The following is a 27,025-nucleotide window of genomic DNA, read 5'->3' on the forward strand; positions in this document are numbered from 1 at the left end:
TATTGAATGAGTTCAATGCTTCCCCCAATTAAAGCCGTTTCGCTGGATTTTCCACGTTTATTTTGCTGATTTGCTTAAAAATTAAATTGTAATTGCCCCAAAACGCCAAGTGTTTTGCCATAATTTTTCTCTTTAAAAATTGTAGCAATTATATTTATATAATTTTCATATCTTTTTGCTTCTGTGAGTGTCTGTCTCCTTAGGCTAAGGCTTTTAATTAATTGTATTGTATTTGTATTTCATTTTTTGTTTGTTTTTTTTTTTCATTTTTTCGTTTGGTTTTGCCTCATTTTATCGTCATTAATTACTTAGTATAGCATTTTAATTACAAACTCATTTTCCATAGCGCATTCCAAAAATTGCACAAATATGAGTGGCTCGCTTTGGAAATTCCATTTAAATTTATTTCACTTATTTGGATAAATATTCATTCTATTTTTTTGCTTGTATTTTTTCTTGTCTGTTTGATTTTAATCAATTATTGAGTGCAACTTTGTGCCATTCTCTTTGCCAATTTATTAGCATTAATATCCATATGCTAAGTAGACGCACACCCAACCCATAGACACACAATCATTTATGGAAATGACTTCGAAACGTATATTATTTATGCACAAAAAACATATTAACTTTTGTGGCAAACATTTTTAATTTATGCTAATTAATTTTCACTAACAACATTTGAGTGCTAATTCATATGCCAATGCAAATGCAAATACCCAAAAACCAAATTCAGTTAGCCAGCAATAATCTCTGATATCTGCCCCGACTAAATTCAATTTATAACACTCACCTATCGCTGAACTTCCTGCCCCTCTGTACCCACTGTCCGTGCTGTCGCCATCGCTAAACTCAATTTATTGGCATGGCAAAATTAATTAAAACTAAACTAAACAGCATTTCCTAAAATTAGTTGATATAATTTCAATATTTCGAACACATTCAAGAGGAAATTGATTTCTGCAGCACTTTTATTATTATCGTTTGGAGCATCTCTTCCAATGCGGTTCTCAATGGAATGTCCATAATGCGGCTTTTGTTTTCGTTTTGATTATTATTTAACTAATTGAAAACATTTCAAAATGAAAATGCGGTGGAACATAAAGCCAAAATGGCTTTGCAGATGCCATAAAATTATATATTTGCCATTGCTGTTTTGCATTAGTGCCTTTCAACTTTTGTGATAAATATTTTAGAATATAATTAGTGCACCTTTTGGAAAATAAGCCTATTTCGAACAGTTCCTGAAAATGATCCTACGATAAAATTTTCACAAAAGGTTCTTCCTCTATTATGGACTGTAAGAAAACTAGCTTATTTTCCAAAACAAAAATCTTCAATTCCTTCAATTTTCTCCCCAGAGTTTTTCCCTTTGAGCCGAACAAATTGTTGTTCCCTTGGGTGTGTCCATTTGCCGCATAAGTCCATTCCTAAATATGAATTTGCATTACAAATTTCCCTAGAATTTTCATGGCAACAATTAGCTAAGAGCATTCCATATCCTGTGTCTCTCCACTACTAGCCCAAAGGACTGCCATAAAATTATTCCACATGAGGAGAGCTCGACACACGAGTAAATTGAAGTTGAAACATGTCTGGGGTTCGCAAATAAATTTGCAAAATTTATATAATAGGCTGATGCAGATGGCAGCACAAATGGTGCAGGATTAATGCGGGGATATTAAACATTTACATAACTCAAGATTATCTGCAGAAACCCCAGTCTCCGCCTCGGCCTCCGCCATTTCCCCTACGGGGTTTTTGTTTCATAATCAAATATTATATTATCATTTTAGAGTCTGTATAGCTGTGTCTGTGTGGCTGAGTGTCTGTGTGTGTGTTTTGGGCCTGTGTGCGCTTGGCCAAAATAAACCTTGATTAACAAGTTTGCTAAGCCTATTTATGCCAGAGAGATACACGTATTAATCATAGATATTTGTGTTTGCATTAGTTTGGAATCATAATCATAAAGTCAATTATGCCACCACCTCCGCTCCGCTTCGTTTCGTTTAGTTCACTTTTGGCATCGTTTACATAAGTTTAATTTAGTTTATTATCATCGAATACTGTTCAATATTTGGAATATTCAACGAGTAGCATCAAAGTTAATTACACACTCCTCCCCCGGCGAGCCCCACCCGCAAATAACCACTCAATCCGTGTGGCTCTGATCAGTGCGTGGCGTAAATTTTACTAACCATCCACCGTTCGCATCCAATTCTCACTGAATCAACGGCGAGTTCTGCGAGTTCTCGACGGTGTAGTACATGTCGTTCTCGAGGTTCATGGCCAGGTGCCGCTGGAAAGGTCGTTCTTGCAGCTGTCCACCACCAGCAGCACCACAGTTGTTGCTGCCGCCAGTGGCACCACTGCCCAGCGAGGTCTGTGTCTGTGGATGGCTGGGCAAATGGCGCATTGAGTGCGTCGTCGCTCCAGTCAGGGATCCCCGCTGCGCTCCTCCGCTGGAAGGTCCTGCTGCACCGCCACCGCCACTACTGCTGCTGGTGCCGGGCTGGCCGGGGCCATTTGGACCCTTGCCACTCAGCCAATGTTTATTGAGCTTGCCCTGCATTTTGGGTCGCCGACTGAAGCCCAAAATGGGTATAAACGAGGTGGAACGTGTGGAGAATTTCCGATACGTCTGATTGACCTTGCAGTGACAAATGGTGACCTGAAATGCGAATGGAAAGTGTTTTCGGGTCTTAGTAAATGGTTATAGACGATTGGAATGTGGAATTGGTAATGATTTAAGATGGAAAATAAAGTTGAAGGTAATATTTCATCTTTTTTAAAATGAAAAGCTCTTAAAATGATGCTGATCTTACGATTTCTTTAAAAAATTCAATAAAGGCACGTAATATCTTAAAATTAAGAAAAAGAAAATGCCTCAAGCCAAAATGCCCTGAAGATGAAGTTCCCGAAAGCAAATCTTTTAAAGTTTTAACAACAAAATTCAAGACATATCCATTTTCAGGCATCAATTTCTGTCTGAACCTCGGAAGGGAATAACTTAATTTGAAGCAGAATTATTAATCACAGCCATACAAGGATTCTCGCTCGATAGGTATTCATTTCACTGGGTCGAAACCCATTTTAAAATGGAAGGCAACCTCCTTTGGGTTACTATAAATTGGCATAGAGTCGCCTCCAGTTGAAGTAACACACACATTGAGTGTGCGAGTCCCATCCAGGGCATACAACTGCATAAATTTGCATCTGCTTTAAGCTCGACTCGATTCGGGATTGAGAACTTTCGGGTTAAAGCCCTGCGACTCGACCGAGCAGTTTCCGTGGCTTTTCCATGTAGCTGCCGACAACGAAATGAATATGCAATGCCATTTCGCGCACTTTGCATAACCGCAAAGTACAATTTCCCCTGTTGGTCACGGGGACGGGACCTTGTACGGCCGTACTACACCCATGCCTCCAGAATACTCTAGCGATTCCGTGTGTCCGTGTGTGCTTGGGTGTGTGTTTTTTGGAGTGTTGAAACTTACCACAACGGCAACGATGAAAATGGCGGCTGCCAGAACTCCGGCCGCAAAATATGCATTATGCAATTCAATGGGACTCTTAAGCACAACCGATGAACCGAAAGTTTTGTCATTAAAATTTCTAGCGTTCGCATCGTCGACAATAAATTCACTGGAGCTAACGACAGTCTCGACCACAAACTCATCTGGAAAGCGGAAAAAGGAAAGCCAGAAACGGGGAAACAGTGAACAGGATAAAAAAAAGTTAGATAGTAGCCACCAGGGGGAAACATATTTTGTGATGGGATGGCCTTAATCAAGTTAATGACTTTTCGGCCACGGCCACCGCCGACTTACCTTCGCACATGGTTCCGGTGTAGCCAGGACGACAGGCGCAGTAGAAACTTTCGCCGCTGGACCAACAAGTGCCGCCATGGGTGCAGGGATTCACTTGGCATTGCTGGAAGTACTGAGAATTATCATCGCAATGGTTAGGATCCTGTCTTATAAACGAGCAGCTGCCTGTCCAACCGCAACCCCCAGCCCCACTAACAATTACCAGGAGGTTGTTCTCCTCCACCTCTCCTGAGTGTGTGCCTGGCATGGAAAATGTAATTAATTTTGCTGGAGCCCCCGACTGGAAGCCACAATTTCTAGACCCACTCCCGCTGCCGACACCGCCCCCTTAATGACAGTGTTTTCTGGTCCTGATCCCTTCCCCCAGGAGTCTCGCGGTTAGTCAGAGTGTCCATCATTTTCACAAAGCTTTAATTATGGCGCCTTGACGCTTAATTTATGTACATTTTGTTAAGTTTTATTTTAGCACCACAAATTATCAAGTCCATTGAGCGTTTATTAAATTCTTTTCTTCCCCTCCCCAGACCGCGCCACTTACTGGTAGTTTCACCATTGTTGGCCTTGTCAGTTTTCTGTGGAGAGTACCAGGCCAGGCCAGGCCAGGCCTGTGCCCTTAACAAAGTTAACTTAATTTATGAACCAAGTGATGGTCGGGCGTCCTTCGACTTGCTGGAGGATGTACTCAACTTTGACGTAAGAATGGGCTTGGGGTATCCCAAAACTTGCACAAAACTAAATAAAATATCAATTTCAATTAAAAATCTTCTTGGGAGAACTCAAACAAACACAAACACAAACTATTCATTTTGTTAGGGGTAACACAATATCAAATGGAGAGTAGCCAAACGCAAACAAGCCAAAGCCGTAAATCAGTTTAAAAATGCACACAACAAACCGCAGGAAGAGCAATGAAAATTGGGGAAACACTACTACAAAAATGTATATGAAATTTTACAGCAGTTGGCTAACGAAATTGGCAACAATTACGTTGCTGCTGCAGCTGGTCAAAACACACACACACATACACACATAGAGGAGGGATAGCAAGCAAGCCAACAATTTGTGGCTATTTGCTGGCCTTTTTCCATGCACATGGCTGCAGCAGCACAGATACAGATACAGACAGGACACAGATAGACAACCAGGAAGAGGATGCCCAAACCCCGATACGAAGCCCAAGCTCAGACCCAGACCCAACCCATTCCCAGGGACTGCATAAATCATGACTTACCGTTCGTGGCATTTGATTACAATCCGGTCCGTTGCGACCTCCTGGGCATTCGCAGCTGAAATCATTTCCATGATCCATGCAGCGATGTCCTTCGGGGCATGGCTTGTTGGCGCAGAAATCAACCTGAAAAACAAAAAAAACAAAAAATAGCACAAATCAAAGCATATTGAGCAGGACTCAGAGAAGGCGAAAAAAAATTTTGGAATAGAAATGAAAGCTTCGCAGAAAGTTCATTACGTATTCAAAAATGTATTTGCCCCAGCATACGTACATTCGCACACATGCACGCGAACGCGTACCCACACCAAGGCAATCCAGCCTCATTGCCTATGCATATACATACGAAATACACGTTTGGTACAGACAGGCAGACACACAGACAGAGAGAGTGAGCCGCGTCTCGGGCTTGAGCAAATTAAATCAATATCCATTCAAAGATGCTCCGACAACGACAGGCCCCTGCAGAGGTCGCTCAACTGGTACATCGGGGAATTGTCGGCAGATTTGTTATCATTCTAAAATATTGATTATCTCGGGGAATAAAAATCAGTTAATGGGGACTCCTGGGAAGGGCTTTGACAAAAAAGTGGACTTTAAAATGGTTTCAGGCTTAGAAATGTTCTTAATAATATACAAAAATTTAGTTTTTCTCAGAAAAAAAGGAGTAACAATTGTCCTTCAAGACCGTGAAAGATCAAAATATTGTCCATCAAATACATCTGAAATTTTTCAATAAATTGGACTGTATATATCTATAAGATATAATATTACCCTTTTCTGCAGATTATTACAATCATTTAAAGACACAATTTTATAGTAGCAGTAACAGAAATGCTCAACAATTGTGAAACGAGACTCGATTTCACCGGTTTTTTGAAATATTTGTAGATACTACCTCCCCTATATATAGGGTATTCCCTGCTTCGATTTAGTAAAAAGAACCATTATATTTTCTATTGTTCACTCACCTTTATTTGGCAACGGTTGCCGGTGTAGCCCTTCGTGCAGTGACACTCGTAGCTGCCAATGTGATCGATGCATTCGCCGCCATTCTGACACGGATTCGATTCGCATTCATTATACTCGAAGTTGCACAGCTCCCCGGCGAATCCTGCGAGACACACACAGGGGAAAAGAGTGGATGAAAAAGAGGTTGTGGGGTACACGTAACGTAAATGTGGAAAATAAATGAAATGGAAATTTCAATGAGAAATGTTTTAGCATTGACTGGCTCTGCGCGGCCCCCAGAGGGGAAGGAAGTCTCCGACGGAGACGATGTCTCGACCGGTATGGCTTCTTCCACCAGACTTTCCGGAATTGCCTTTGTATTTGGTTTTTTTTTTTTTTTATAAATTTACTTTCATTGTGATTGAGTGCGATTTATGTAAATTGTGTTTGTGCCAATGAAATAATTTATGAGCTTCGATGTAGATTTTTGATTTGCATCTGAGTTCGATTCGATTTCTAAAGCCAAAATTGATTGTCTTAAAGAAACGTAATTCATTTGAATTAATAAGCAATCGCATTAGCTTAGGAAAATTATTAATACCTATATAATTTCATACCTGGATAAAATATAGGAATACTTTGAATGTAAAGTGTAATGCAAATTGTCATACATTTAAATATTTGTCAATAAAACTTTTGATTCCACATATTTCTTCAGACCTACCTTGATCGGAATTAATAATGCCTGAAACTATTGTGCGAAGCCTAATGAAGTAATATATACCTGTAAAATTCTCGGGATAGGATTCCTTTCGGCTGTCTTTCACAATGGTTTCATTTACCAACTGTTTAAAGCTAGTCATCACTTTACTCAACCCATCACAATGATCCATTGCAATTTCCAACCATAACTCAATTTATTATAGAACCAGCAATGCCAACAATGATGTGAATGTGAATTTTCACGATGATAACTTGCAAAATATTGGCATTATGGGAGCGATTTTGCGACCGAATCAACAAAAGAATGAAGGCAATTTGCGTTTATTTGGCGAATTGTTCACTCACCTGGCTGACAGAAGCAGCGGAAGCCATCCTCCTGATCCACACAGATGCCGTGCACACAGGGCGACGACTCGCACTCGTTCAGGCTGTGCTGGCACAGAGGTCCTGTGAATCCGGGCGTACAATCGCAGCTGCATAAAGGAAGGGAAGGGATAAAGGTTATACTCGCGCAGAAATTTCTGAACATGCGACAAAAGTCAACATTTATGAGCAAATACAGACAGTGACGGAGAGGGCCAGACAGAACCGCAAAAACAATGGCCAGGATAATTGAATGAAAGCTCCGTCTATGGCTGTGTCGGCTCTCTGTATTTCTGTTTGCCTTGGACTCACCGAAAATGCGTCGAGTTACCAACACAGCTGCCGCCATTCATGCACTCGGCGGGATTGCAGGGATCCGACTCGTATTGACAGTTCTTGCCCGCATATCCTAACAGAAGGGACAACAAAAAAAACACCAAAGGCATATTAGTAGCGAAATCCCATAACTCTGCTAATTAGCAGAAAGAGAGAGAGATTAATGACCTACCGTATGGACACAGGCACTGGTAGGAATTGCCCTCATGACCCTGCGACAGGTCAACACAGATGCCATTGTTGGTACACGGACTGGGGTTACACGCATCGATCTCTTCGCAGTGCGGGCCCGCAAAACCGCTGCAACACTGACACTCGTACTCCTCCATGCCGGCGTTCGAGTAGCATACTCCCTTGCCCGAACAATCGGCATTCTCGCCACAATTGTCGGTTTTCGTGGTCACCTTCAGGCGAACACACTGCGCTCCCCACAGCTCGGACACCACTAAAACGGAAAAGAACATAACGGAATGGTAAGAGGTACGGTACGGATACGGTACGGTTTGGGATCAGAGGGAAGTGTGAAAAAATGGGGTTTCAAATTAATTAAAGCTACATGAACACTGGGAACACGAGGGGCGGTGGCTTGGTAGCTGCTGAAAACAAATATTTAATAGCCGCAGGCTGCGCCATAGGCCGTACAGGAACAACAAACAGGACAAGCAAGAAAGGAAAAAAATTGCTCCCCAAAGGCGTCAACCTGTGAGAGGGAGATGCTGATATAGATTGCGCTAGATGAAGATGGAATACTCTTTAGTCGAAGGAGATTGAACAGAGGAAATATTAAGAAGAAACTTAGTAGATTTCAGGGCTTCAAAAAGAGAGATTCTGTTAAAAAGGATCAACTGAGAATGGTTAGGATAAGACGATTTCGTAAAATGATCCTAATTCTGAAGAAGTCCGATAGGTAACTAAATTTAATTCGAAAAAGCATTCATTAAAAAAGTAAGGGTAAAATGTAATAATGGCTGCGTTCCATCAATATTTTATTTTATTTATCAAACTTTACCACAAAGTCATGTATACCCGGGGATAGTAAGAGTACCTGGGTCTACTCACCAATTAGCAAGTTAACTCCCTCGGTGAGATCCTTATCATACAACGTAACCAGTTTCCTGCCATCGACCACCAACGGTGTAATATCCAAGAGGACGCCTTCGGTTACATCGCAATGCTCGTGGCCGGAGCGTGTTACCTGATAGACCTGTGTGGCATGTACCGCGCTGGATGTTGACATTCATTGTGGCAGTAGCAGCAGCATAGCGCGTTGGAGCAGAGCAGTAGTTAAAGTAACCCAGAAAGAAAGAGAGCGACCGGTATAGATAGGAAGCAAGTTAAATGCTGGGCTGCTGTTTTCTTGTTTAAGTTATAAATATGACCAAACACTTCTTCGTGCCTCAGTTCGTTGTAGGTTCTGTGCTCTCTGTGTTCTCTGTATGTGTGTGCTTAATTAATTGAAATTTATTTATAAGCAGTAGCTCTCTTGCCTGCCCTGTCCTAGCGGAAATTAAATAGCACAAAAGCGGAAATGAAATTAGTTGAGCGCTGGGATGGCGGCTCGGGAAAGGGTTTATGTTGAGGCTTTTGTGGGGTTGGAGGCTGCTCATGCTGAGAAGGTTCATTGAGGCTTTTGGGCGTGGTATGGAAATACCAGATGTACAATAGTTTATTGCCTCCCAAAACAAAGCTGCTTAACAGATGCCTGAAATAATTTATATTATGAAAGCTCCCATCTCCCTGCATCCAGCAGTATTAATTAGGGGCATTTGGGTTGTGCTATGAGATGTATATATTGTATTTATATTGTTTTATAATTCGTCTAAATTATTTCCCCAACCTCAGCCTACAAAACTATGCAACAAACTTCTTTAAGGCATTGCCCTCAATTTTGGCTGCATTAAGAAGCTGTACAGAGGGTAACCAACTTGTACTTCTGGCATTTAAAGAACTCCTTGTTGCCAAACTTTATACCGCATTCCTACACAGAAGCCAGACTCCGACTCCGACTCAGACCCTGAGCGAGACAGACACCTCATATAGTATAGTACCCAAGCTTGCAATTTTTCAACAAACACGTACTCGTGGCGGGGGGGAAAAGAAAACTTGTTAGAGAACTGGGAAAACGAACCCCGAAGAAAGTTTTCAATCTATTTGCTACCCACTTGCTTTGCCTTGGGTCCTCCTGGCATTATTATTTGTTGCTATTGCATTTGTTAACTTTTCTACACACACACCCACACACTCTTCGAAATACAGACAGACAGAGAAACATATTAAATCGATAATGAAAACTTTTTTGACATCTCATTTTCATAGTTGGCGGGAAGTTTTCTTCTCTCTCTCTCTGTTGCCGCGCGCGCTCAATTGTATGCTATGCTTTTTTGTGCACGACCTGAACTTCGCTTCACTTTCACTCCTCCACTAACTCGATTGTTTGCGGTCCTGTTAGCCAGCGGCAAAACTCTGTGCCACAACCTTCCAGCACCCCCTCCGGGTCATACAGGAACCGAAAACTTATGCCGGGAATTTCGAGTTCCACGGTCCTGAGGCTAAGTTAGAGAGGGAGAGAACATTTTCTAACGCGGTCGCGTTTGATGTTTGCCCGGAGATCGACAAATGAATTTTAATTTTTTCCTTTTTCCCCCTCGTTTTCTTTTCTTTTTGGTAAAACTTTTTGATGGAGCCTGCTGTTTGGGTGGGGGAGTGGCGTTTTCTGCCACATCTATCAAGAGATAAGATAAGAGCCAGTGCGCGACCAAAGCTAAATTAAAAAGAGCAAAAAAGGGAAGAGAGAGCAGCGGAAAAAATGTGATACCAAAACCCAGAGAAACGTGATAATTGCCATGGCAAAAAGGGTCAGCTAGCTGTGTGTTACTTTGTGCGTGTGTGTCTGTGTTGAGGTCCTGGCCAAAATGACTAATGGTCAACAACTAGGCTAAAAGGAGTGGGCACGAAGTGTCTGGCAGCGCATTTATATGCGCAGTTTGTAGGGGGGACTTTTGTCGAGCATTATAAAATAAACAGAATAGAAATAAAAAATTGCTGGCAGAAATGAACCAAACAGAGAAAAGATACGGAGAAAGAGCATGGGAAGTAGAGTTAGAAGGAGACTGAAGAGAAGGAGAAGGTGGAGAAAAAAAAACAATTTAATAAACTGTAAAAAGGGCATGATAATGGCGGAACGTGTCTGGTCCAACTTAGACACCAGCACGACCAGGCAACTATTGCAGGACTCTACCGCCTCCTCCCTATGGCCGGGGGCAGACGTGCCGAAGAAAAATCAATAAAGGTCCTTAATGGATGTTATTATATAATAAGCTCCCGAACAAACACGTTTCAACGCGCATTAAAGCGCTTAACTGAAAATAAAAAACCCAATAAGAAAAAAACCAACGCCCAAAGAAGTTCCGGCAAACCCAGCTCCCAGTCCAGTAAACAGGACGACAGGTGGGAGAAAGTTTCGGTTGCTGTATTACCAATCTTGCTCAGTTCTCACGTGAGGGGCTTTGGGCTCCTGTCAGAGCTCAGCAAAAAGAAAGGGTCGGCTATTACATGAGGAGGATGATGATGACGCCGCAGATGCTGATGCTGCTGCTGGTGCTACCTCTGATGATAGCCCATAATGACAGTGTGTCTTGGTGGCCAGCAGCCAGCCAGTCAGTCAGTTACTCTGCTTAACAACACACATCACTCTCAGCCATCAGCCATCAGCCATCAGCGTTTGGTTAACTTTACTCCTGCTTTGTGTCTGCAAGTCAGCAGACACCATTTTCAACAAGTGCAGTTGACATGAAAGCGTTGAAAAAAGTATACTTCTGTCTGTGTGTGGACTATGTAATTGAATCTTATATCTAAAGTAAAGTGATATCTTTTGTTTCACGCGTCGAGCATCAAGTGCTTCATTAAATTGAGAAAAACAGAGAATAAAAAAAACACAAACAATGAAGTTGAAGTGATGAAAAAAAAATAAATTGTAGTCTATAGAAAGTAAATGAAACAAACGATGTGTGAGGAGAAAGTATCTCCTTGCAGTAAAAGATATTTTTATTTGACAAGGGTTGCAGGATATTAAATTCTTTGCATTAGCATATATATTTTGCAAAATCTTTAGCTTTTGCTAAATTGATTCTAATAAAAAATATTTATGTTTTTCTCTCTATTAAATATGTTTATTTTGAGCAAATATTATATTATTGCATTGAATTCTTTTAGTTTCACACGTTTTCAAAACATTTTTGTTCAAGAATTTTAGTTGATTTTATTTCTGTATATTTTAGTATTCATCTTTTTTTGGCTTATATACATGTATGTATGTAGCTTTTTTGATTGTAGCTACTAAAATCTCTGACTTACAATGTTTGATTTGGAAAAATATTTGGTTAGGGGAGTTTGTTGGTGAGGGGGGTTTTTTATCTGTCAAAGTTGGCCCAATAAGCTCCGATGGTTTATGACGTTTGGAAAATATGTTTGTCACTACGAGGTTCTATATTTATAATTTTTAAACATAAAGAACATAAAATAACCGTATAAGCTTTGAACATTTTTTACATTTTCAAAGGTTTATGGTCTAAAAATCTCATTCAAAAAATTCACTTCAATTAATCTCTCCCCCATCAAATGTGATTTAAATTTCATAATAATTTCAGTTCGATTAAGAGGCTTACCTGCTGGTATTGTTTGGCTGGTGGGATGGATTCAGCATGGCATCATTGATTTCCACAATTAGAATATCGCCGGACTGGATCTCCGACTCGCCCCGCCAGGTGAGGACATTTGGTATGCAGTGCTCGTCCGGTCTACAGTGCTCCGTTGTCTGATGACGAGAGAAGAGAAGATGGAGTTTGGGATGGAGAAAATTGCTTATTCAAATCATTGCCACATAATGTAAAATGGGCCTAAAAGGTTTCTTCGCCGACAGTCGGTTTGGCAGTCGGTCTGCTGCGGTTTGACAGCCGAACAAAATGGCAACGATGGAAATGGCAAATGAAACCAACTGAATTATTAAACAAGTTTTCTAATTTCACTTTTATAACATTGTCTCGATGTCTAGCAGTCTGGGGTCTGGGTTCTAGGGTCTAGGGTCTGATCCCTTTTTTGGGAGTTCAGTTATGTGGTAGAAACAAATTTACATAAATAGTAACCAGAGCCAAGGCCCGGATCCGAACCTAATAAACTTCCCAGCCAAAAGGTTCATTTCATCGGTCCGCCTGGGGTCCCGTTTCGAAGGTGGTTATTAGCAAAGTTTATAACATATGCGTAGATCCACTTGATGTTGCCAAATTTTTATTAATTTGGGTTAAGCCCCAGCCATAAGCTGTCTGCTACGGGCACCACCAGCACACACACACGTCACAATCAAAATACGAGCAAAATGTGTAAGCCAGGACCAGAACTCGACTTTGTGGTCACTGTCGGGTTCCCTTTTTATGGTCTCCATTTCCAACCTCCCCCGCCATTTTAGCATATTTTTGCGCAATTTGAAGTGGTTTAGTTTTGGATCTCGATTTTTATACAGCATTTGTATACGTAGAACATGTATGGCTTTTTCGGTTGCGGATTTGTCAGAGCTCAAATTTATGGCATTTTAATGGCCTGTCTCAACGCACATAAAACTCCACATTGTATATATGGCGGTCAGCCTTCCAACAAAAACAGCAACAACAAAAATCAACCAAAAACTTGCATATTTACATACATATACGGGATACAACAGGGATTTTTTTCCAATTGGAAAATGCCCAAGTTTTTGGGTCACATAGAATTTCATGCGTATTTTTGTGTAGAGTGTTTTTTTTTATGGAGACCACAAAAGGTAATGACATAAATTTCCATTTTTATTGTTGTGCATACATATATATGTTAGCCTATTTTTTTGGGCTTTTATTTAGTTTTGCAGCATTCATTTAAAAGCAGTTTTATGGACGTTAGGGATTCAATAGAGAAAACCAGTGCATGGCAGTGTAATGTAATCTCAAAGATTCTATAGCCCCCGTTAAATAGCCAACTCATGATTAATTTAACGTCAAATATCTCTTTGACCAAATTTCTTTCAATTTCCAATCACTTAGAGTGTCTGGAAAAACTCTCCTAGACAAATGCACTCAGACACTTACCTACCCATTAACATAAGACGAAAAAAAATAATCTCAACGAAGCTTAAATGTCTCAAAAAGTAGAAAAATGGAAGAGAAAGGTAGAGGGTAAAGTATAGAAGCAGAGACTTCCATCAAAAAAGTCCCAAGACAACAAACAGAAGAATAAACAAATTCAGTTGGGAAATGTTTTCACTGAGCCCCCCCCCCCTCCAAAAAAAAAGAAATGGAAAACCTGGATGAAATGTTTCCACCTTTTATGCAAAAATTGTTTTCTTTAATTGTTTACTTTTTTTCTACCTCCAGAGGGACGGAGCGCTGGGAAAGGACCTACGCCCTGGGACATCGGACGGGGCCCCGGGAATGAAGCTCTTCACAGTGAAAGAAAGTCAGCATTAATTTTATGCAAGGTACACATTATGCCAATGCCTAATGTATATGTATTTTCCTTTTTCACTTTGGGGCTAAGTTTACATAATGCTGCTCCTTAATTAAATTCATGGACGACCTTCCATTTACCATTTGCTGACCAAAAAGTAAACACAAAATCAATTTCTTTTTCTTTGCCATTCGTTTTGGTCCATTTTCTTATTAACAAAAGACGTGAAACCTACCAAAGGAAGGGCCTACTAAATGGACAGAAAATTCGAATGCCATTTCAGCTGGAAGCACACACAGCAACTGTTTGAATAGACAGCCCAAAAACTGCTGTTAATTAAACATTCGGAGAAGTCCGTCTTCGGCGTCAGTCAGTTGTCTTTCAGTCTTTTAGTCAGTTAGTCAATGAAGCTTCTGGCTCTCACATAACTCCTGCCATTGAAGAGGGTGAACATTTCTCAATATTAATTTAAATATTTGGCCAAAGGGGCAGCAGCTGTGATTTGGCCAGGCAAATGGCTTGATTTACGTCAATATAACCAGACATGAAAGGGTTATATATACATATATACAGAATAGAAAGCCGACTCCAAGCAACACACGAGAATTGGCCAACTGGGTCCCAAGGCTGGAGTCAGTCCCTTTTCTAGTTTATTCCTGATTTTACAACAAATGCAATTTAATAAAGAAATTGTAAACCCTTTTCTAGGATACAAGTACAGTCTGTAACAAAATTGTAAGAGATGTGGAAGGCGTTCCACAAGACAAAGAGAAAAATAAAAGTGATAAGCAATACCTCCAATGTTTTTCAAAACCCTATCAGGTTGGGGTTGAAATGATTGATAGAAAGGAGCTATAGGAAGGACTGACTTCTTTGGAATTATTCCGAATCCCATAATAACTTGGGTAAAAGGAGGAAATCATTTTTGAAAGTAATCATATTGTTTTCCTTATATTTACTCCAAAAATTAAGAAAACCATGGTTTCGAACCGCACTGTCTACACGTCAGACACTTGTCCCTTTTTTGCATAGAGACCTGTGCATAGGGCTGCCATATTTCCGGTCAACTTGCCCCGTGAACCTCTTTCCCAGCACTCACACATGCTCACGGAAATGGCCAAATAAAATGGCGATCAATAATTTCCTTTTGTTGGCCAACTTATCTGGGGGGATTAAGCTCGGCTCGGGTTCAGTTCGGTGAATCCTTTCTCTCCCTGTCTTGTAGATGTCCTTTTCTTGTCCATTCAACTGTTTGCTGTCGATGTTAACTGCAAATGTGTTTGTTAGTTATTTATGTACCCGCCCCGCACTGCTCCGTCAGTGATTTCTTTCGGTTTGAAAATTGTATCAACTCTTAAAAGGTTTTCAATTAGCCGAGCAAACAAATTTGACAAGTTTTCCGAATGTTGTTTTTGCGCAGGGAGGGGTGGGGCTAGGAAGGGATGTAGGGAAATTGGATATCGAATTATTGAGTTGAGTGTGCTCAAATGTTGTTTGTTAATGGGGGAAAGTTGAACATGGGTTTGTAGAGTACCCTCTAGAGTGCCCCATCGATAGTTTCTTTACTTCTTGGAACTTTGTCAGGTTAATTAGGATCTCTCTAATTTCCTTGGGGCTAACTCCTGCCAAAACTAAGCTTTCTTCTTACTAATTAGCCGTCAGCGTGCATATTATATAAATGTAGTCAGTCCCTAATTGGTTAACCCGCTTACACAAATAACACGCATACGGCGTGTTGCCCTTCTGTGAGCTCTTCTTAAGCTCTCCCCTTTCGATTCATTCTTTTTTCTACTTTGCGCGTGTGTGCTTTGTGCTGCTAATGATAAGAACTTAATCAGGCTTCAATTGTTTTTGTTAACAGAGAAGGCGCCAAAGACAAAGCCTTAAAGCCACCGCCTACTTACCACAATGGGCAGCAACAGCTCGTGGGTTTCATTGCCACGCCACAAATGCGAGTCCTGCGGCACATTCTGTATCTCGCATTCGAGAGAATTGATTTTCTCCTGAAGGCGACTTAAAATGCGGGGCCTAGCAATTGGCTTTGAGGCCGCCTTAGCGGGATTAACTGGTCGCTGTGGCCGTGGACGCGTCCTGGCCATGGCCATCATTGGCCCAGGAGTCGTCGCCATGGTAGTCGATGATGGAGATGGAGATGGTGATGGTTCTGTGGCGACTTTCACGGGTGACGAGACAACTGCCAGCTTGTCAGGCTTGGGCGGTGTCAGAGCCTTGAGCAATAATTTGGCACGCTTAAGCTGTTTCTGATATTTCCCAGAGTTTCCCACTGCAGATGTTGTTTTTGTTGTTGCTGCTGCTGTTGCTGGAGTTGTGGCTGGAGATATTGTTGTTGTTGCTGGTGCTGCTGCTGTTGTTGTTGGGGAAAAAGTTTGTCCGTCTGCGACCAGAGTCACGCTCAACGGCAACTGAGTTGTGTCCTCCACTGACTTTACAACCGGACTCTCAGCCGCTCCCGAGGCGCCCATAGTAGTTGTTGACTTGGTTTCCTGCATTAACTTGCGCTTGTTATGCAGCAGCATTTCGTTGTACAGCTCCTTGCTGTTGTAGAACTTTGTGGTGGAGAACTCCGGATGCGAGGCCATGTGCATCGCCGAGCCCACCGCCGCCTTGCCATCGACGGAGGAGTCTAGCGAATCCGTTTGGAACTTTGTGTTGGCAAAGTCTATGTGGGGCATGGCCATTACGTCGCTGGCTCGATGCTGCATGGGAAACTCAAAGCTTTTCTTCACTCGACGATCGATGAAAGAGTCGCCAGGTTTGAGTAGAGACGGGGGTCGCACTGTGGTTGTGGTTGCCTTCGGTGCTCTTGTGGTTGTGGTTGTAGTTGTCGTCTCTTGCAGTTGAAATTTGCTTTCAATTTCGGTGATAAGATCATCTTGATCTGCCAGAAGTTTGCCTGTGAAATCTGCTGTGGTTCCTTGACTGGAAATAGGTGTGGTTGTTGTATCACCAATGGCCTGATTGACTCTTAGTTTCTCCTGAACTAGCTCTTCGTCTCTGTTAATTGCCATGTCAACCTCATTGGGCATCAGATTCTGTCTGTACTCTTCATTATTCTCGGGTTGTGTAAAGATCGTACGCTGCCTTAAGAGCTCCTCATTATCGTTTTGAATAATCGGTTGAAAGTCTTCGATTTTCAGGGGATATAGATCAACAATATTCAGTTTACTGGCTGTGGGCTGGTGGGCTAACATGGCATCGTAGCGGGCACGTTCTTCCTCATTCAGATCCGCCAGAGTTTCGGCCACTTGGTAGGAGGCAGCTGCCTGCATTTGTATTTGTAGTGGCGACTCGGTTGGGATGTCTTCATCTTCCTCGGGAGCCTCTTCTATAGGTGCTGCTGGCTGTTCCTTAAGCTCTATTGTCGCTACCTTCATTTCTTCTGGTGCGACTTTTGACTGTTCTTTCATCTCTAGTGCTACCTCTGCCTGTTCCGTTGTGGATGATGATGGAATCACGCTTAATTTGATGCGATGCACTGCATCCTTTATCCCGCTCATCTCACCTAAATCCGCCGGGGGCAATGCTGTTGTCATTAGCATGCTGCCACCCGAGGCTACCTCATTTTCCGTAGTTGATGTTGGTGTTGGTGTTGTTGGTGCAGTTTTTGTCGTTCTTGTGGTGGTTGTTGCCTCTGTTGTTGTAGTGCTGGTGGTGGCTGTTGTGGTGGGCGTGGCCGTTGAGGTTGAACCACCCACCGTGGCCGTCTCTCGTTGCTCTGGCACATCCTTGAAAATGTTCAACAACGTTCGGTTGCCTTCGCCTGCTCCCAGAGGGGCGTCACTTCCACCCAAGTCATTTTTTATGGTCTGCTTTGCTGTTTCTGGAGCTTCCGATTTTGTTGGTGTTGTCGCAGCTGTTGTTGTAGTGGTTGCCGCTGTTGTTGTTGCTGTTGTTGTTGTTGTTGTTACTGCTGCTGCGGCAGCTGCCGCAATTACCAATGTAAAAATGCAGATTTTCAGCATTTTGTTTGGTTAAAATTTCCTTTTTGGCCTTCGGCCGTTGATTTTTCTCGTTCTCCCAAAAAGAGGAAGGAATTTTTATTTTGATTTTTCCCAGCGATTTTCCAATATATATTTCCGCATACACTTTGTTATTTTTGTTTGCTTTGGCACATGGCGCCTGAAAATCTGTAAATAGAAAATATATTTTATTAGTACAATTTATTTTCGTAGGGGTTTACTGTTTTTTCCATCCTGACAACCATCAATTGACTGAAAAAATGTCTGCCTTGCCCGCATATAGATTGGCTGACTTTCTGGCTGGTTTGGCTTTTATCGCAAATATATTTGCATTTATATACATTTATTCGATATATTTTGATGGTTTGGGTTTCACTTTACAAAGTGTGTTTGTCTGGGCCGGACATTTGCATGGGAATCAGATATTAAAATTTGCCAGCGGCCCAAAAGCAAATAGAAATGATAACTTATGTGGAGGGGAATATTGAATATGGCTATGGTGGAAACATATTAATTAGAATCCATACAAATTTCGTCCTCAAATGCGGGACTAAAAATATTTCCAGCATACTTTGCCTCGCACCACCCCGAAAATGTTCAGAAATTCCACAAATATTTGTGAATTTTCCAACAATAAACTGTTAAATGCACTCGTTCAGGGGAATTCGGGGTGTTTTTTTTTTGCAGTGAGGTGGGGGGTTAAAAATAAAAGAAAAATGAAAGACTTTCACGCTCAATAAACGGCAAAAAGTATGCAACACATTTGTGGCCCTCACCAAGAGATATTTGAGCTTTCAACGAGCAGAAAATGTTTTGGAAGCGGCAGTTAAATGCATTTTGTTGGCCAATCAAATGTTATGGTCTATTATATGGGTTATATGGGTCAAGCATTAATTTAGAAATACATAAATAACAGAGGAATAAAATATTTTAAGTGATGTTTTTAGCTTAAGTGAGCATAAATTGTTATTTCTTTCAGTTAATTGTCAATTGTAACTATTTTAATCCATTCTATTAAACTTTGAAACAAAGAGCAAGCGATGTGTTTATCCATAATAAAATTTGTTTGGATAGAACCGATGATAGAGGTCGTCAAAATGATTGGGAATTCATCTTCCAAGCTGCAGACAGGGAAAATCAATACACATAATTGGGTTATTGACATTGATAGTGATCAAACCAGTCAAAGTCCTTTGAAGAGAGGACATTTGTTGCATTTTTTGCCTTGCCACCAAATTAGAGAATACTAACAAGCAATTGTATTGTGATGGCTAATAAAAATTGGAATCAAATTATATAATTGACAAGGCATTTTGACACAGAGTCCACAAAACTAACTAAATGTTAAATTCTGTTGGGAATTTAGTTGAAGAGCAAATTGATTTGCGGCCCACCGCGTTTAACCAGCAGCTCCCAGAGACTTGTGGGGACTCTCTGCTTATGGCAGATGACAACTTACAGTTGATTGCACACAGTGAAAACTGGACGGGACACCCATTGAGCTGGATTGGGCTGGGAACGGACACTGGACGTGGACTCTTGACTGGACGACAACTCTGCTGGCGTCACTCGAGCAAGACATCCATTCATGGGATTCTGTCCGTATATTCTCTCTTATCTCCAGTAGTTTGTCGGAGACGCAGCGTCGGCTCATGAATTGGACCCATGTCTATGGTGAGTGTATGGAGGGGCATGAATGTTGAATCTAGTGCCACAGCCGTTCCTTGTGGTACTTTATGGGCGACAGATTTATCAGCCAAAGCCATAATCCGGCCTGCAAGGCAAACACAAGGCTTGGAGCACAGCTTTCTGAGCTATTTATAGGCACATTTTCCAAGATTAAAGAAGTTTGCACTGGCTCTGACGCTGACTCTGGCTCTCTTGCCTTCTGAAATGGTCTCCTCCGAATAAGATTTCACATTTAAGATATTCTCTTTGAGTTTGGAAAAAGGTTTAACTGAATTGGGTTGAAAAATTGCTGATTAGGCTGTACTTAGTTGCTGTGTGGATAAAAGTGCTTGTGGGAATGGATTTTGGAACATTTAATTTAAATTTAAACAAAATATTTAAAACTTACAGCTATTTATTTATTGTAAATTTTTAAAAGTACTTGGTTTAGTTATTTGTTTAACGATTTTGTAAAAGATTCAACTCCATTCTGGTAAATTTATGAGAAAACTAAATTTAAAATATTTAAAACTTATATCTTAGGAACATTTCGAAAATTATTCAGAAATTATTTGATTGAACTTTTGCAAATTTCATTGAGATTTTACCGAATTTTCCAAACATACATATATTTCAATTGTTCGCTTTCAATTTCTCATCGCCCCCAAGGACTTCAAACTAATTTGAGCCCATTTTGGGTTTCATTTCATTTATTTATGAGCTTTTGAGGCTGGCAATAAATCAAACTCTAGTTGTGTTCACACACACTCACACAATAGACCACAAAGATACAACATATACTTGCGCACACATGTGGCTCGGAAAGTTGGCTCCTGCAGTGCATGTGTAATGCTCGACTAAGTAGCTGTAAAATATATTGCAATTTGTTGCACCTGCGCAGCCTGTGCGTTTGCCTGCCCTTGCAGCGTACACAGCACCCTCCTCCAGCCTCCCCCATGCCATGTCCTTGAGCCTCTCTCTCAGCAGGCATTCAATTAATTATTGTAATGACGAAATTAATTAAAACTCATCCAATTTGACGCTGCGGTCGGGGCGCATATTGAAAAGTATATTTATGCTCTGCGGTCTGTCAGGTGCGGCAAAGTAACATCCAAGCACTCTGACTCTGATTGATGTCAATTCAACTTTTCAAACTCAATCCTGTAAAGGTGGAGGAGCAGGAGTCCTTGGAGAAGAAGTACAGGAGGATCTGAAATCCTCAACTGAGGAGAGGAGTAGCGGGAACCTTCAACTGGGGAAAAGTTAAGAGCATCAGGGAACAAACAACTTAAGCACATTTTCCTTTTGTTTGCGGGGACTGGCTGGTTAGCAAAAACAAATCAAAATCCGCTTAGAGTTTGGTTTCCACTGGGGCTCCCTCATATTTTTAAAGTCGCGGTAAAGTCAAGTCTGTGGTAAGTCCCCGATAACTGAATCTCCCTCTCCTTTCTCTCTCTCTCTCTCTGACCTCTTCTCTGTGGTTTTTTCATCATTTTTTGTTTTGTGGTTGAGCAAAGGCACCACACAGACACATACAGAGAAAAACATAAGAAGGATAACTGGAGGAATTTTCATATTTTCTTTCTGGCAGAAAAAAAAGAGAAATGAATTTATGCCCTGCAATTGCCCTTTTTTGTGGCCAGACGCCAGACGATGCGATTCAAATAATTTCTCTTTCTTTTTTTTTTTTGGGCTCTGCTTCTTTGGAAAATGCTTCAATTAGAAGTGGCTGCTCAGCCTTTCGTTTCATTTAATTAAGTCTTCTCCAAAAGAGAAACAAAAATTGCTTTCAAGTGCATGGGGAAGTGCGGAAAAGGAGATTGGATGATCAGATATTACAGGGGTTCTCTGGAGGGATACTATAAATATGAGGCTAGATATTCGTCATTTACTTATTTCATTAAAAATATTAACTTTAATGCGGTTTCTTTAAATATCTTTAAAAATATACAATATTTTACAACACATCAAAAGTTAAGCTCCTCCTAAAAGCCACTTTACGCATCTCTTTAAAATCTTGTATTCAAATAGAAAAAAAACAAAACTCATTTCTGTAATCTCGAAGCAGATCAACATCATCAAAGAGCCTTAGTGCCTCTTCTCCACACTTGTTCCGCGTCATAAATCATGCTCACAAAGCTAATTCCCAAAATGAAACAAATCTTACTCCACAAAAAAATGAAAGTATAAATAAAAACACTTAAACATTTTCCAATTTAATGCAGCTTACAATAGCAGACATATGAGAATGGCACATAAAATGGTTGGAGAGAACGAAATAAAAAGAAGCATAAAAAGATTAGCCGAAAGAAAAATAAGAAATGTGGAAAAAGGGAAAGGTATCATGAGAAGAATAAGTACTACACTTTAAAAAATTGGAGATCCAAATCAACTGAAGATTGATAAGTAAATTTTATTCATTCCTAGAGATGGTAATAGATCAACACTTAAGTGTTGAAGTGGATGTTTTAAACTTTTGTTTTTGAACAATTGAAATGTCCTTTTATTTCTTATTTTTCCCGGTGTATGGAGAAAGAAGGAGAGTAAAAGCAGCAGCAAAAACCAAAGAGAAAACACATAAATAAACACGTTCAATGGCAAATAAAAAATAAATCAAACATTTCACTTGGCGCCGCGCCGCCCCGAATATAAACAACAACAAAAATATTGTAGAAATGTTGGAATAATAAAAGTGAAAATGAAAAACAAATAAAAAATGCTGAGCACCTAAGAGGGCGGTGCTCCCTCCCCGCCGTCTGGTAAAAACTTTTCCCCTTCTTCAGCTTCGCAAACAGTTGCAGCACCAGCCAGCCAGCAGCACCAGAGCCGTCGCAAAAGGAAAGAAGAGAAAAACGAAAGAGCAAAATGTAAATAGAAATAAAAATGGAGCTTAATTTAAAATGCGACGAAGCGTGGCACACACACACACATACAGATACAGCTACAGTGTCGGCCATAAACAAGCGCTAATATCAACAAAAACGGAGAGGCTGGTGGAGAAGCGGCAGAAATGGTGGAGATGGGCCGCTGCAGATAAACATAGAGCAAAAAATTTTTGCGCTCTATGCAAAGCAACTTTCCATCTTCCCTTTTTATGTTTTTTTAATACCCTATCATGGGGGTCATGTCACGATTCTAAAGAGGGGTTGGCCACATAGAGATTGAAGTATTTACGGTTTGTTCTTTGTTTCTGCAAAACTATTCCTGGGAGCACTACTATAGAAACAATCAATTTAAAGACAAGTATTTGCATGAAAAATCTTTTATATATTCCAACTATTCAACGAAATCCTCTTAATTGTATTGCTTTTAGAATTTCCATAATTCTGACCAATGAATCAGAATCAGAGCTAATTAAAATGGAAAGAAAATACGATAGAATAACATAAAGGAGAGATAACTTCTACCTTCAAGGGTATCTAAAACTTCGACTCCCGCGCACCGAGACCCAATCTCCTACCCTCTCTTCCATTATTTTTTTTTTTATTTGTAGACATATTTAGAAATGTGTTTTTTTTTTGTTGGTCGCATTTTTGGGGTAACATGCACACACGCAGACACATTCACAGAGAAAAAGGAGGAAGAAGAAATCTAAAACTCGTAACCGCAGGAGAGTAGTACGAGTAGAGCGACGCTGCTCCACTCCCATTCCTGTCCTAGACAAACTCCATCCCGAGTTTTTTGTGCTGTGTGTGGCAGGCCCCGGTGACGCTTTTTTGATGGGCGCCACAACCACAGCCAGAACCCCGAACCCTGCACCCTCCCCTTTAGAACAGTGTTCAAAACAAGGTGTGTCCTTGCACAGTGGTTGGAGAGGGTGCGAACAAGTGGCTCTAATTGAAGTACTGCCTCATTGGCCTGTTGAGTGAAGTTGGAGATGTTCCGAGGAGTTTATTTTGCCAAGAGAATGGCAAGAATGTTAGTATTTTAAGGAAATTTATACGTTACAAGAATAGAAACATCTGTGAGCAAGGCACAAACAAATCCTTCAACTTTATTTTTGTTTATATAAACTTATTTTCCTATTTAACAGTGGTCTACCATAGTTTTGCTTCAACAAAACTTTTCCATGAAATAAAAGAAGTCAAAATAGATGATCTTTCTAGCTTTCTTAAACAAATAAAACTCTTTCAAAGAACACTGAAATAAAAAGAATCTCAAATGTAGTATTTCCCCATTTTCTTTTTTCTAACCTCAACCTTGTCTAGCTTCTATCGGCAGCAGAAAAATCCCATCCAAGCCACAGTGCAGGGTTAAAAGAGGGTAAGAAGGTGGCTAGAACCAGGAAAGATTGGGCCCAAAGTGTTCAACGCTGCGTTGTAAAGAACTCGCATTTATCTTTATTTTTATGCCACAAACACGCCAACAAAAACGCACAGACTTGCGCTCAAAGACAGGGACAGCTAGAGAGTGAGCGAATGAGAGGCAGAGAGCGATGCCGCCTAGCTGTGTTTCTAGTGAAAAACGTATGGAGGTTATGGCGGTTGTGTGGAGTCAACTTTAGCACCTACAGCCGCAGAACAGGCACCACCCTAAGGGCAAAGCCAACATTAGCTGGGGCCATGTTGATGGCGGCAAACGCATACAAATCACAGAGTGAAAGAGGAGGAAGCTGTTCCATAGAGAGAAAGAGAGAGAGAGATAGAGAGAGTAAGAGAGGGAAGAAGAGTGAGAGAGTTCCATAAGGAGGCTGGAGGTCGTGGGGCTGTGGGCTTAATCTCTACAATCTTCTAGTTTTTGCTATGTAAAGTGAAGCGCTTAAGGCCACCGCTGCCTCCACCTCCACCTCTACCTCTTCGTGGGGGTGACAACATCCTCCAAGTCTCACACAGATAAACACAAACATAGATACTCACGCACACAGAAACCCACCCACTCACGCATACATGCAATGCCCATACCATCAGATAGGAAAATCGAAGCTCTTGTGCGGCACTTGCGGCGCTGGCTTAGACCGAAGAGGTGGCAGATGAAGTGGCCAAAGCAACACCAGAACCAGAACCAGAACAAGAACAAGAAGTTAAGTAAAGTTCAAGTGCTGAAAGCCTGATAGAGTGGGTAATACAGAGAAGAGTATACGGGCAGCGGATGGTATGGCTATAGCGGCTTCAATGTAGTTTTCAAAAGCGAAATCACGTACAAACTCCCGAAGCGAACTCCCCCTCGAGATGGCGCTTCCTCTGTTAGTTTTCACCACTGGTTTAATTTCAAATTATTTGTTTGGGTTCACCTTTTAGTACAGTGGTGGCCTTGGCTTGGCTCCTTGTTTGCACTTTTTCGGCACTGTTTTTCTGTTTATTTTTGTTTTGTTAATTTCACTTTGTCGGTATTTTGTTTATTTTTCATGAATTTTACTGTGTTTGCATTGCAAAGCAAAGAATTTTTTTATAGCATTTGCTGGGGGTAATTATCTTTTGGGGTGGGCAGAAAATGTAGGTGGTAAGACTCCCAAAGGTAGAGTCGATGTAGCCCTGGGCGAATCTTTCTGGTTATAAAGTTCTAAGGGATGGTCATTTTTAAGTTTGGATACGCTAAACTTGGATTTGAAGACTACTCATTCCTGAGGTAATGGATTGAATAATAAGTGTAATGCCGCCTAATGCCGTTTAAGTCTAAGAAAAATTACGATGTTTAGTCTAATCTCTTCTGAATATATAAGAATTAAGTCTTTATACAAGACTATTTATTTTTAAATCATTTACACATTTTAAAATTCTTCTATCTTATGCATATTCTTTCACTAATTTTAAATTTTAATATATATAAGTTTCCTTCTAAAGAATTATATGCTTTTATGAGGCCCATTTATGATAAATATTTGATTTTATTTTTTCTACGAAAGTGTCCTAAATACCCGATAAACTGGCAATAAAAATGGCCAAAAGTTACAAAAACTGGTATAGTCTATTTGATGCATATATTTTTTCCAAATCATTTTGTTATGATGGAAATTGAATTTCCACACTTCAATGAAATATGTAATTGTATGAAGTGGTTGTTGAATATTTGATTTGACTATTTATTTGATGGTTTATTCATCTGGAAAAGTAAGTCAAAATATTGTTGCTTGCTTCTTTTCAATTAAACTACAAAATGTTGCTATCCTTCCACAACTTTGTTCAATTTAATTTTAGTCAAACACTTTTAAAACTAATTTCCATGCACACACTTGTATTTTCTCGAAATTTGTTCGCACTTGGCCAATTATATTTGGCGTAAGGACGAGTATAACTAAGCCAAAACTCTTTAGCAGAATCATGATGATTCAGTAAGTCAGCCGTAAACTCACTTTAATTAGTTTCCAAACAATGTAAACAGTTTTGGGGAAGTCCTAGACTCCGCCGCGACGCGCCTCACAGAAGGAAAGAGAGCTGTGAATGCGTTGCGATGGCTAGAGATTGCCTCTGGCTCCGGTTTCAGACTCGCGACCAACCGTAACGCTTCAAAGTTGCTCCGCTACTGGACCAATCCTATATGAGCACATGGCTGCGGACTGTGCTCAGATAAAAGAGCCCGAGCTTTCCTATAAAATATCTGAAGGAGAGACAGGAGTTTCATCTCAGACAATGATTCTCTCTCAACATGCGCACACAGCATCCCGAAGAGAGAGAGTGAGAGAGAGAGAGAAATGTTTTGAGTTTTAATGCGAAAGGGAAGTTTTCGTTCAGGCGGAAAAGGTTCTGCCAGAAATTACCCAAAACATTGCAACCAGAAACAGCTGTGGAGAACAGCTGTGAGCCTTGTTTGAGTATGGTTAGGGACCAAAAGGAAAGCTCTCATAACTTGTGGAGCGCTCTTGCGATGACAGTACGAGTACGAGAACGAGTACAAGTATATTTTATATATTTTTCCCTTTTGCCGGTCGCTCTTTCTGTCTGTTTGATGTTGCGGTTGCTTTGGTCCGGGGTACGAGCCCCCATCATCATCATCAGCATCATCATCCTCTTCCTCTCGTGTCGGCTGTGACGCACTCTTGAAACAGAAATGCTTTTCATTATGCGCCCTAATGTCTATGGCCTTTATGTCTAATGCGTGCATAAGGACTCCACTCTTGGCCCTGTTCTGACTTGGCGCTCTCTTTGCATTCAGTCAGTCTGTCTCTCAGTGTGTGTTTTTCATGACGGCGCACACATTATGGGGATTCACTTGGTTTATTTGTATTATTCTTGGCGCTGGATTATTTTTATCATCGCTCATGCATGTAATTTATTATAATGATTTACACATTAAGTATCATTAAGCCGAGTGCTCGTTTCAGCGAAAAGGGGGATAAATTGCAACTAATTGTGCACAATGCGGCGTATGCGTGATATATGTGAAACTTTAATGAGAAATGCGCAAATATTTGCGCACACTAACAAAAATTCCACTCCCACAATCCATCCTACACAGATATTAATAATCTGGCATCGGAATGAGAATTTCACGCGATTTCTCCCGGCGGCATCTTAATGAGCAACTTTTCTGCGTGGGTT

The 27,025-nt window shown here is 40.8% G+C and overlaps 1 protein-coding gene across 2 annotated transcripts; it reads right to left on the reverse strand.

Annotated features, from left to right (window-relative positions):
- Positions 1-43: 43 nt before the first annotated feature.
- On the reverse strand, positions 44-25,996 carry LOC108163488. 2 transcript variants are annotated; one of them, XM_017298801.2, is made up of 12 exons: positions 25,840-25,996; positions 15,807-18,050; positions 12,096-12,244; positions 8,491-8,654; positions 7,604-7,876; positions 7,408-7,504; positions 7,078-7,205; positions 6,030-6,172; positions 5,062-5,184; positions 3,831-3,933; positions 3,498-3,679; positions 44-2,671 (listed from the first exon to the last, which is right to left on the reverse strand). In XM_017298801.2, exons 2-12 carry the CDS (start codon positions 17,883-17,885, stop codon positions 2,222-2,224), a joined length of 3,891 nt encoding a protein of 1,296 aa, XP_017154290.1. In that variant the 5' UTR covers positions 17,886-18,050; positions 25,840-25,996; the 3' UTR covers positions 44-2,221. The 2 variants fall into 2 exon arrangements, with proteins under 2 accessions (XP_017154290.1, XP_017154289.1); XM_017298800.2 differs by having other exon boundaries at positions 3,831-3,942.
- Positions 25,997-27,025: the final 1,029 nt, after the last annotated feature.

The sequence above is a fragment of the Drosophila miranda genome, chromosome 4 (genome assembly GCF_003369915.1).
Source record: "Drosophila miranda strain MSH22 chromosome 4, D.miranda_PacBio2.1, whole genome shotgun sequence".
Taxonomy (NCBI): domain Eukaryota; kingdom Metazoa; phylum Arthropoda; class Insecta; order Diptera; family Drosophilidae; genus Drosophila; species Drosophila miranda.

Coding starts and splice junctions, on each gene's coding strand:
- LOC108163488 (XM_017298800.2), bottom strand. CDS start 17,885: ATGCTGAAAATCTGCATTTTTACATTGGTAATTGCGGCAGCTGCCGCA. Junction 7,877..8,490: donor GGGAGTTAACTTGCTAATTG/GTGAGTAGACCC, acceptor TTTCCGTTTTAG/TGGTGTCCGAGCTGTGGGGA. Junction 3,680..3,830: donor CACCGGAACCATGTGCGAAG/GTAAGTCGGCGG, acceptor TCCGCTTTCCAG/ATGAGTTTGTGGTCGAGACT.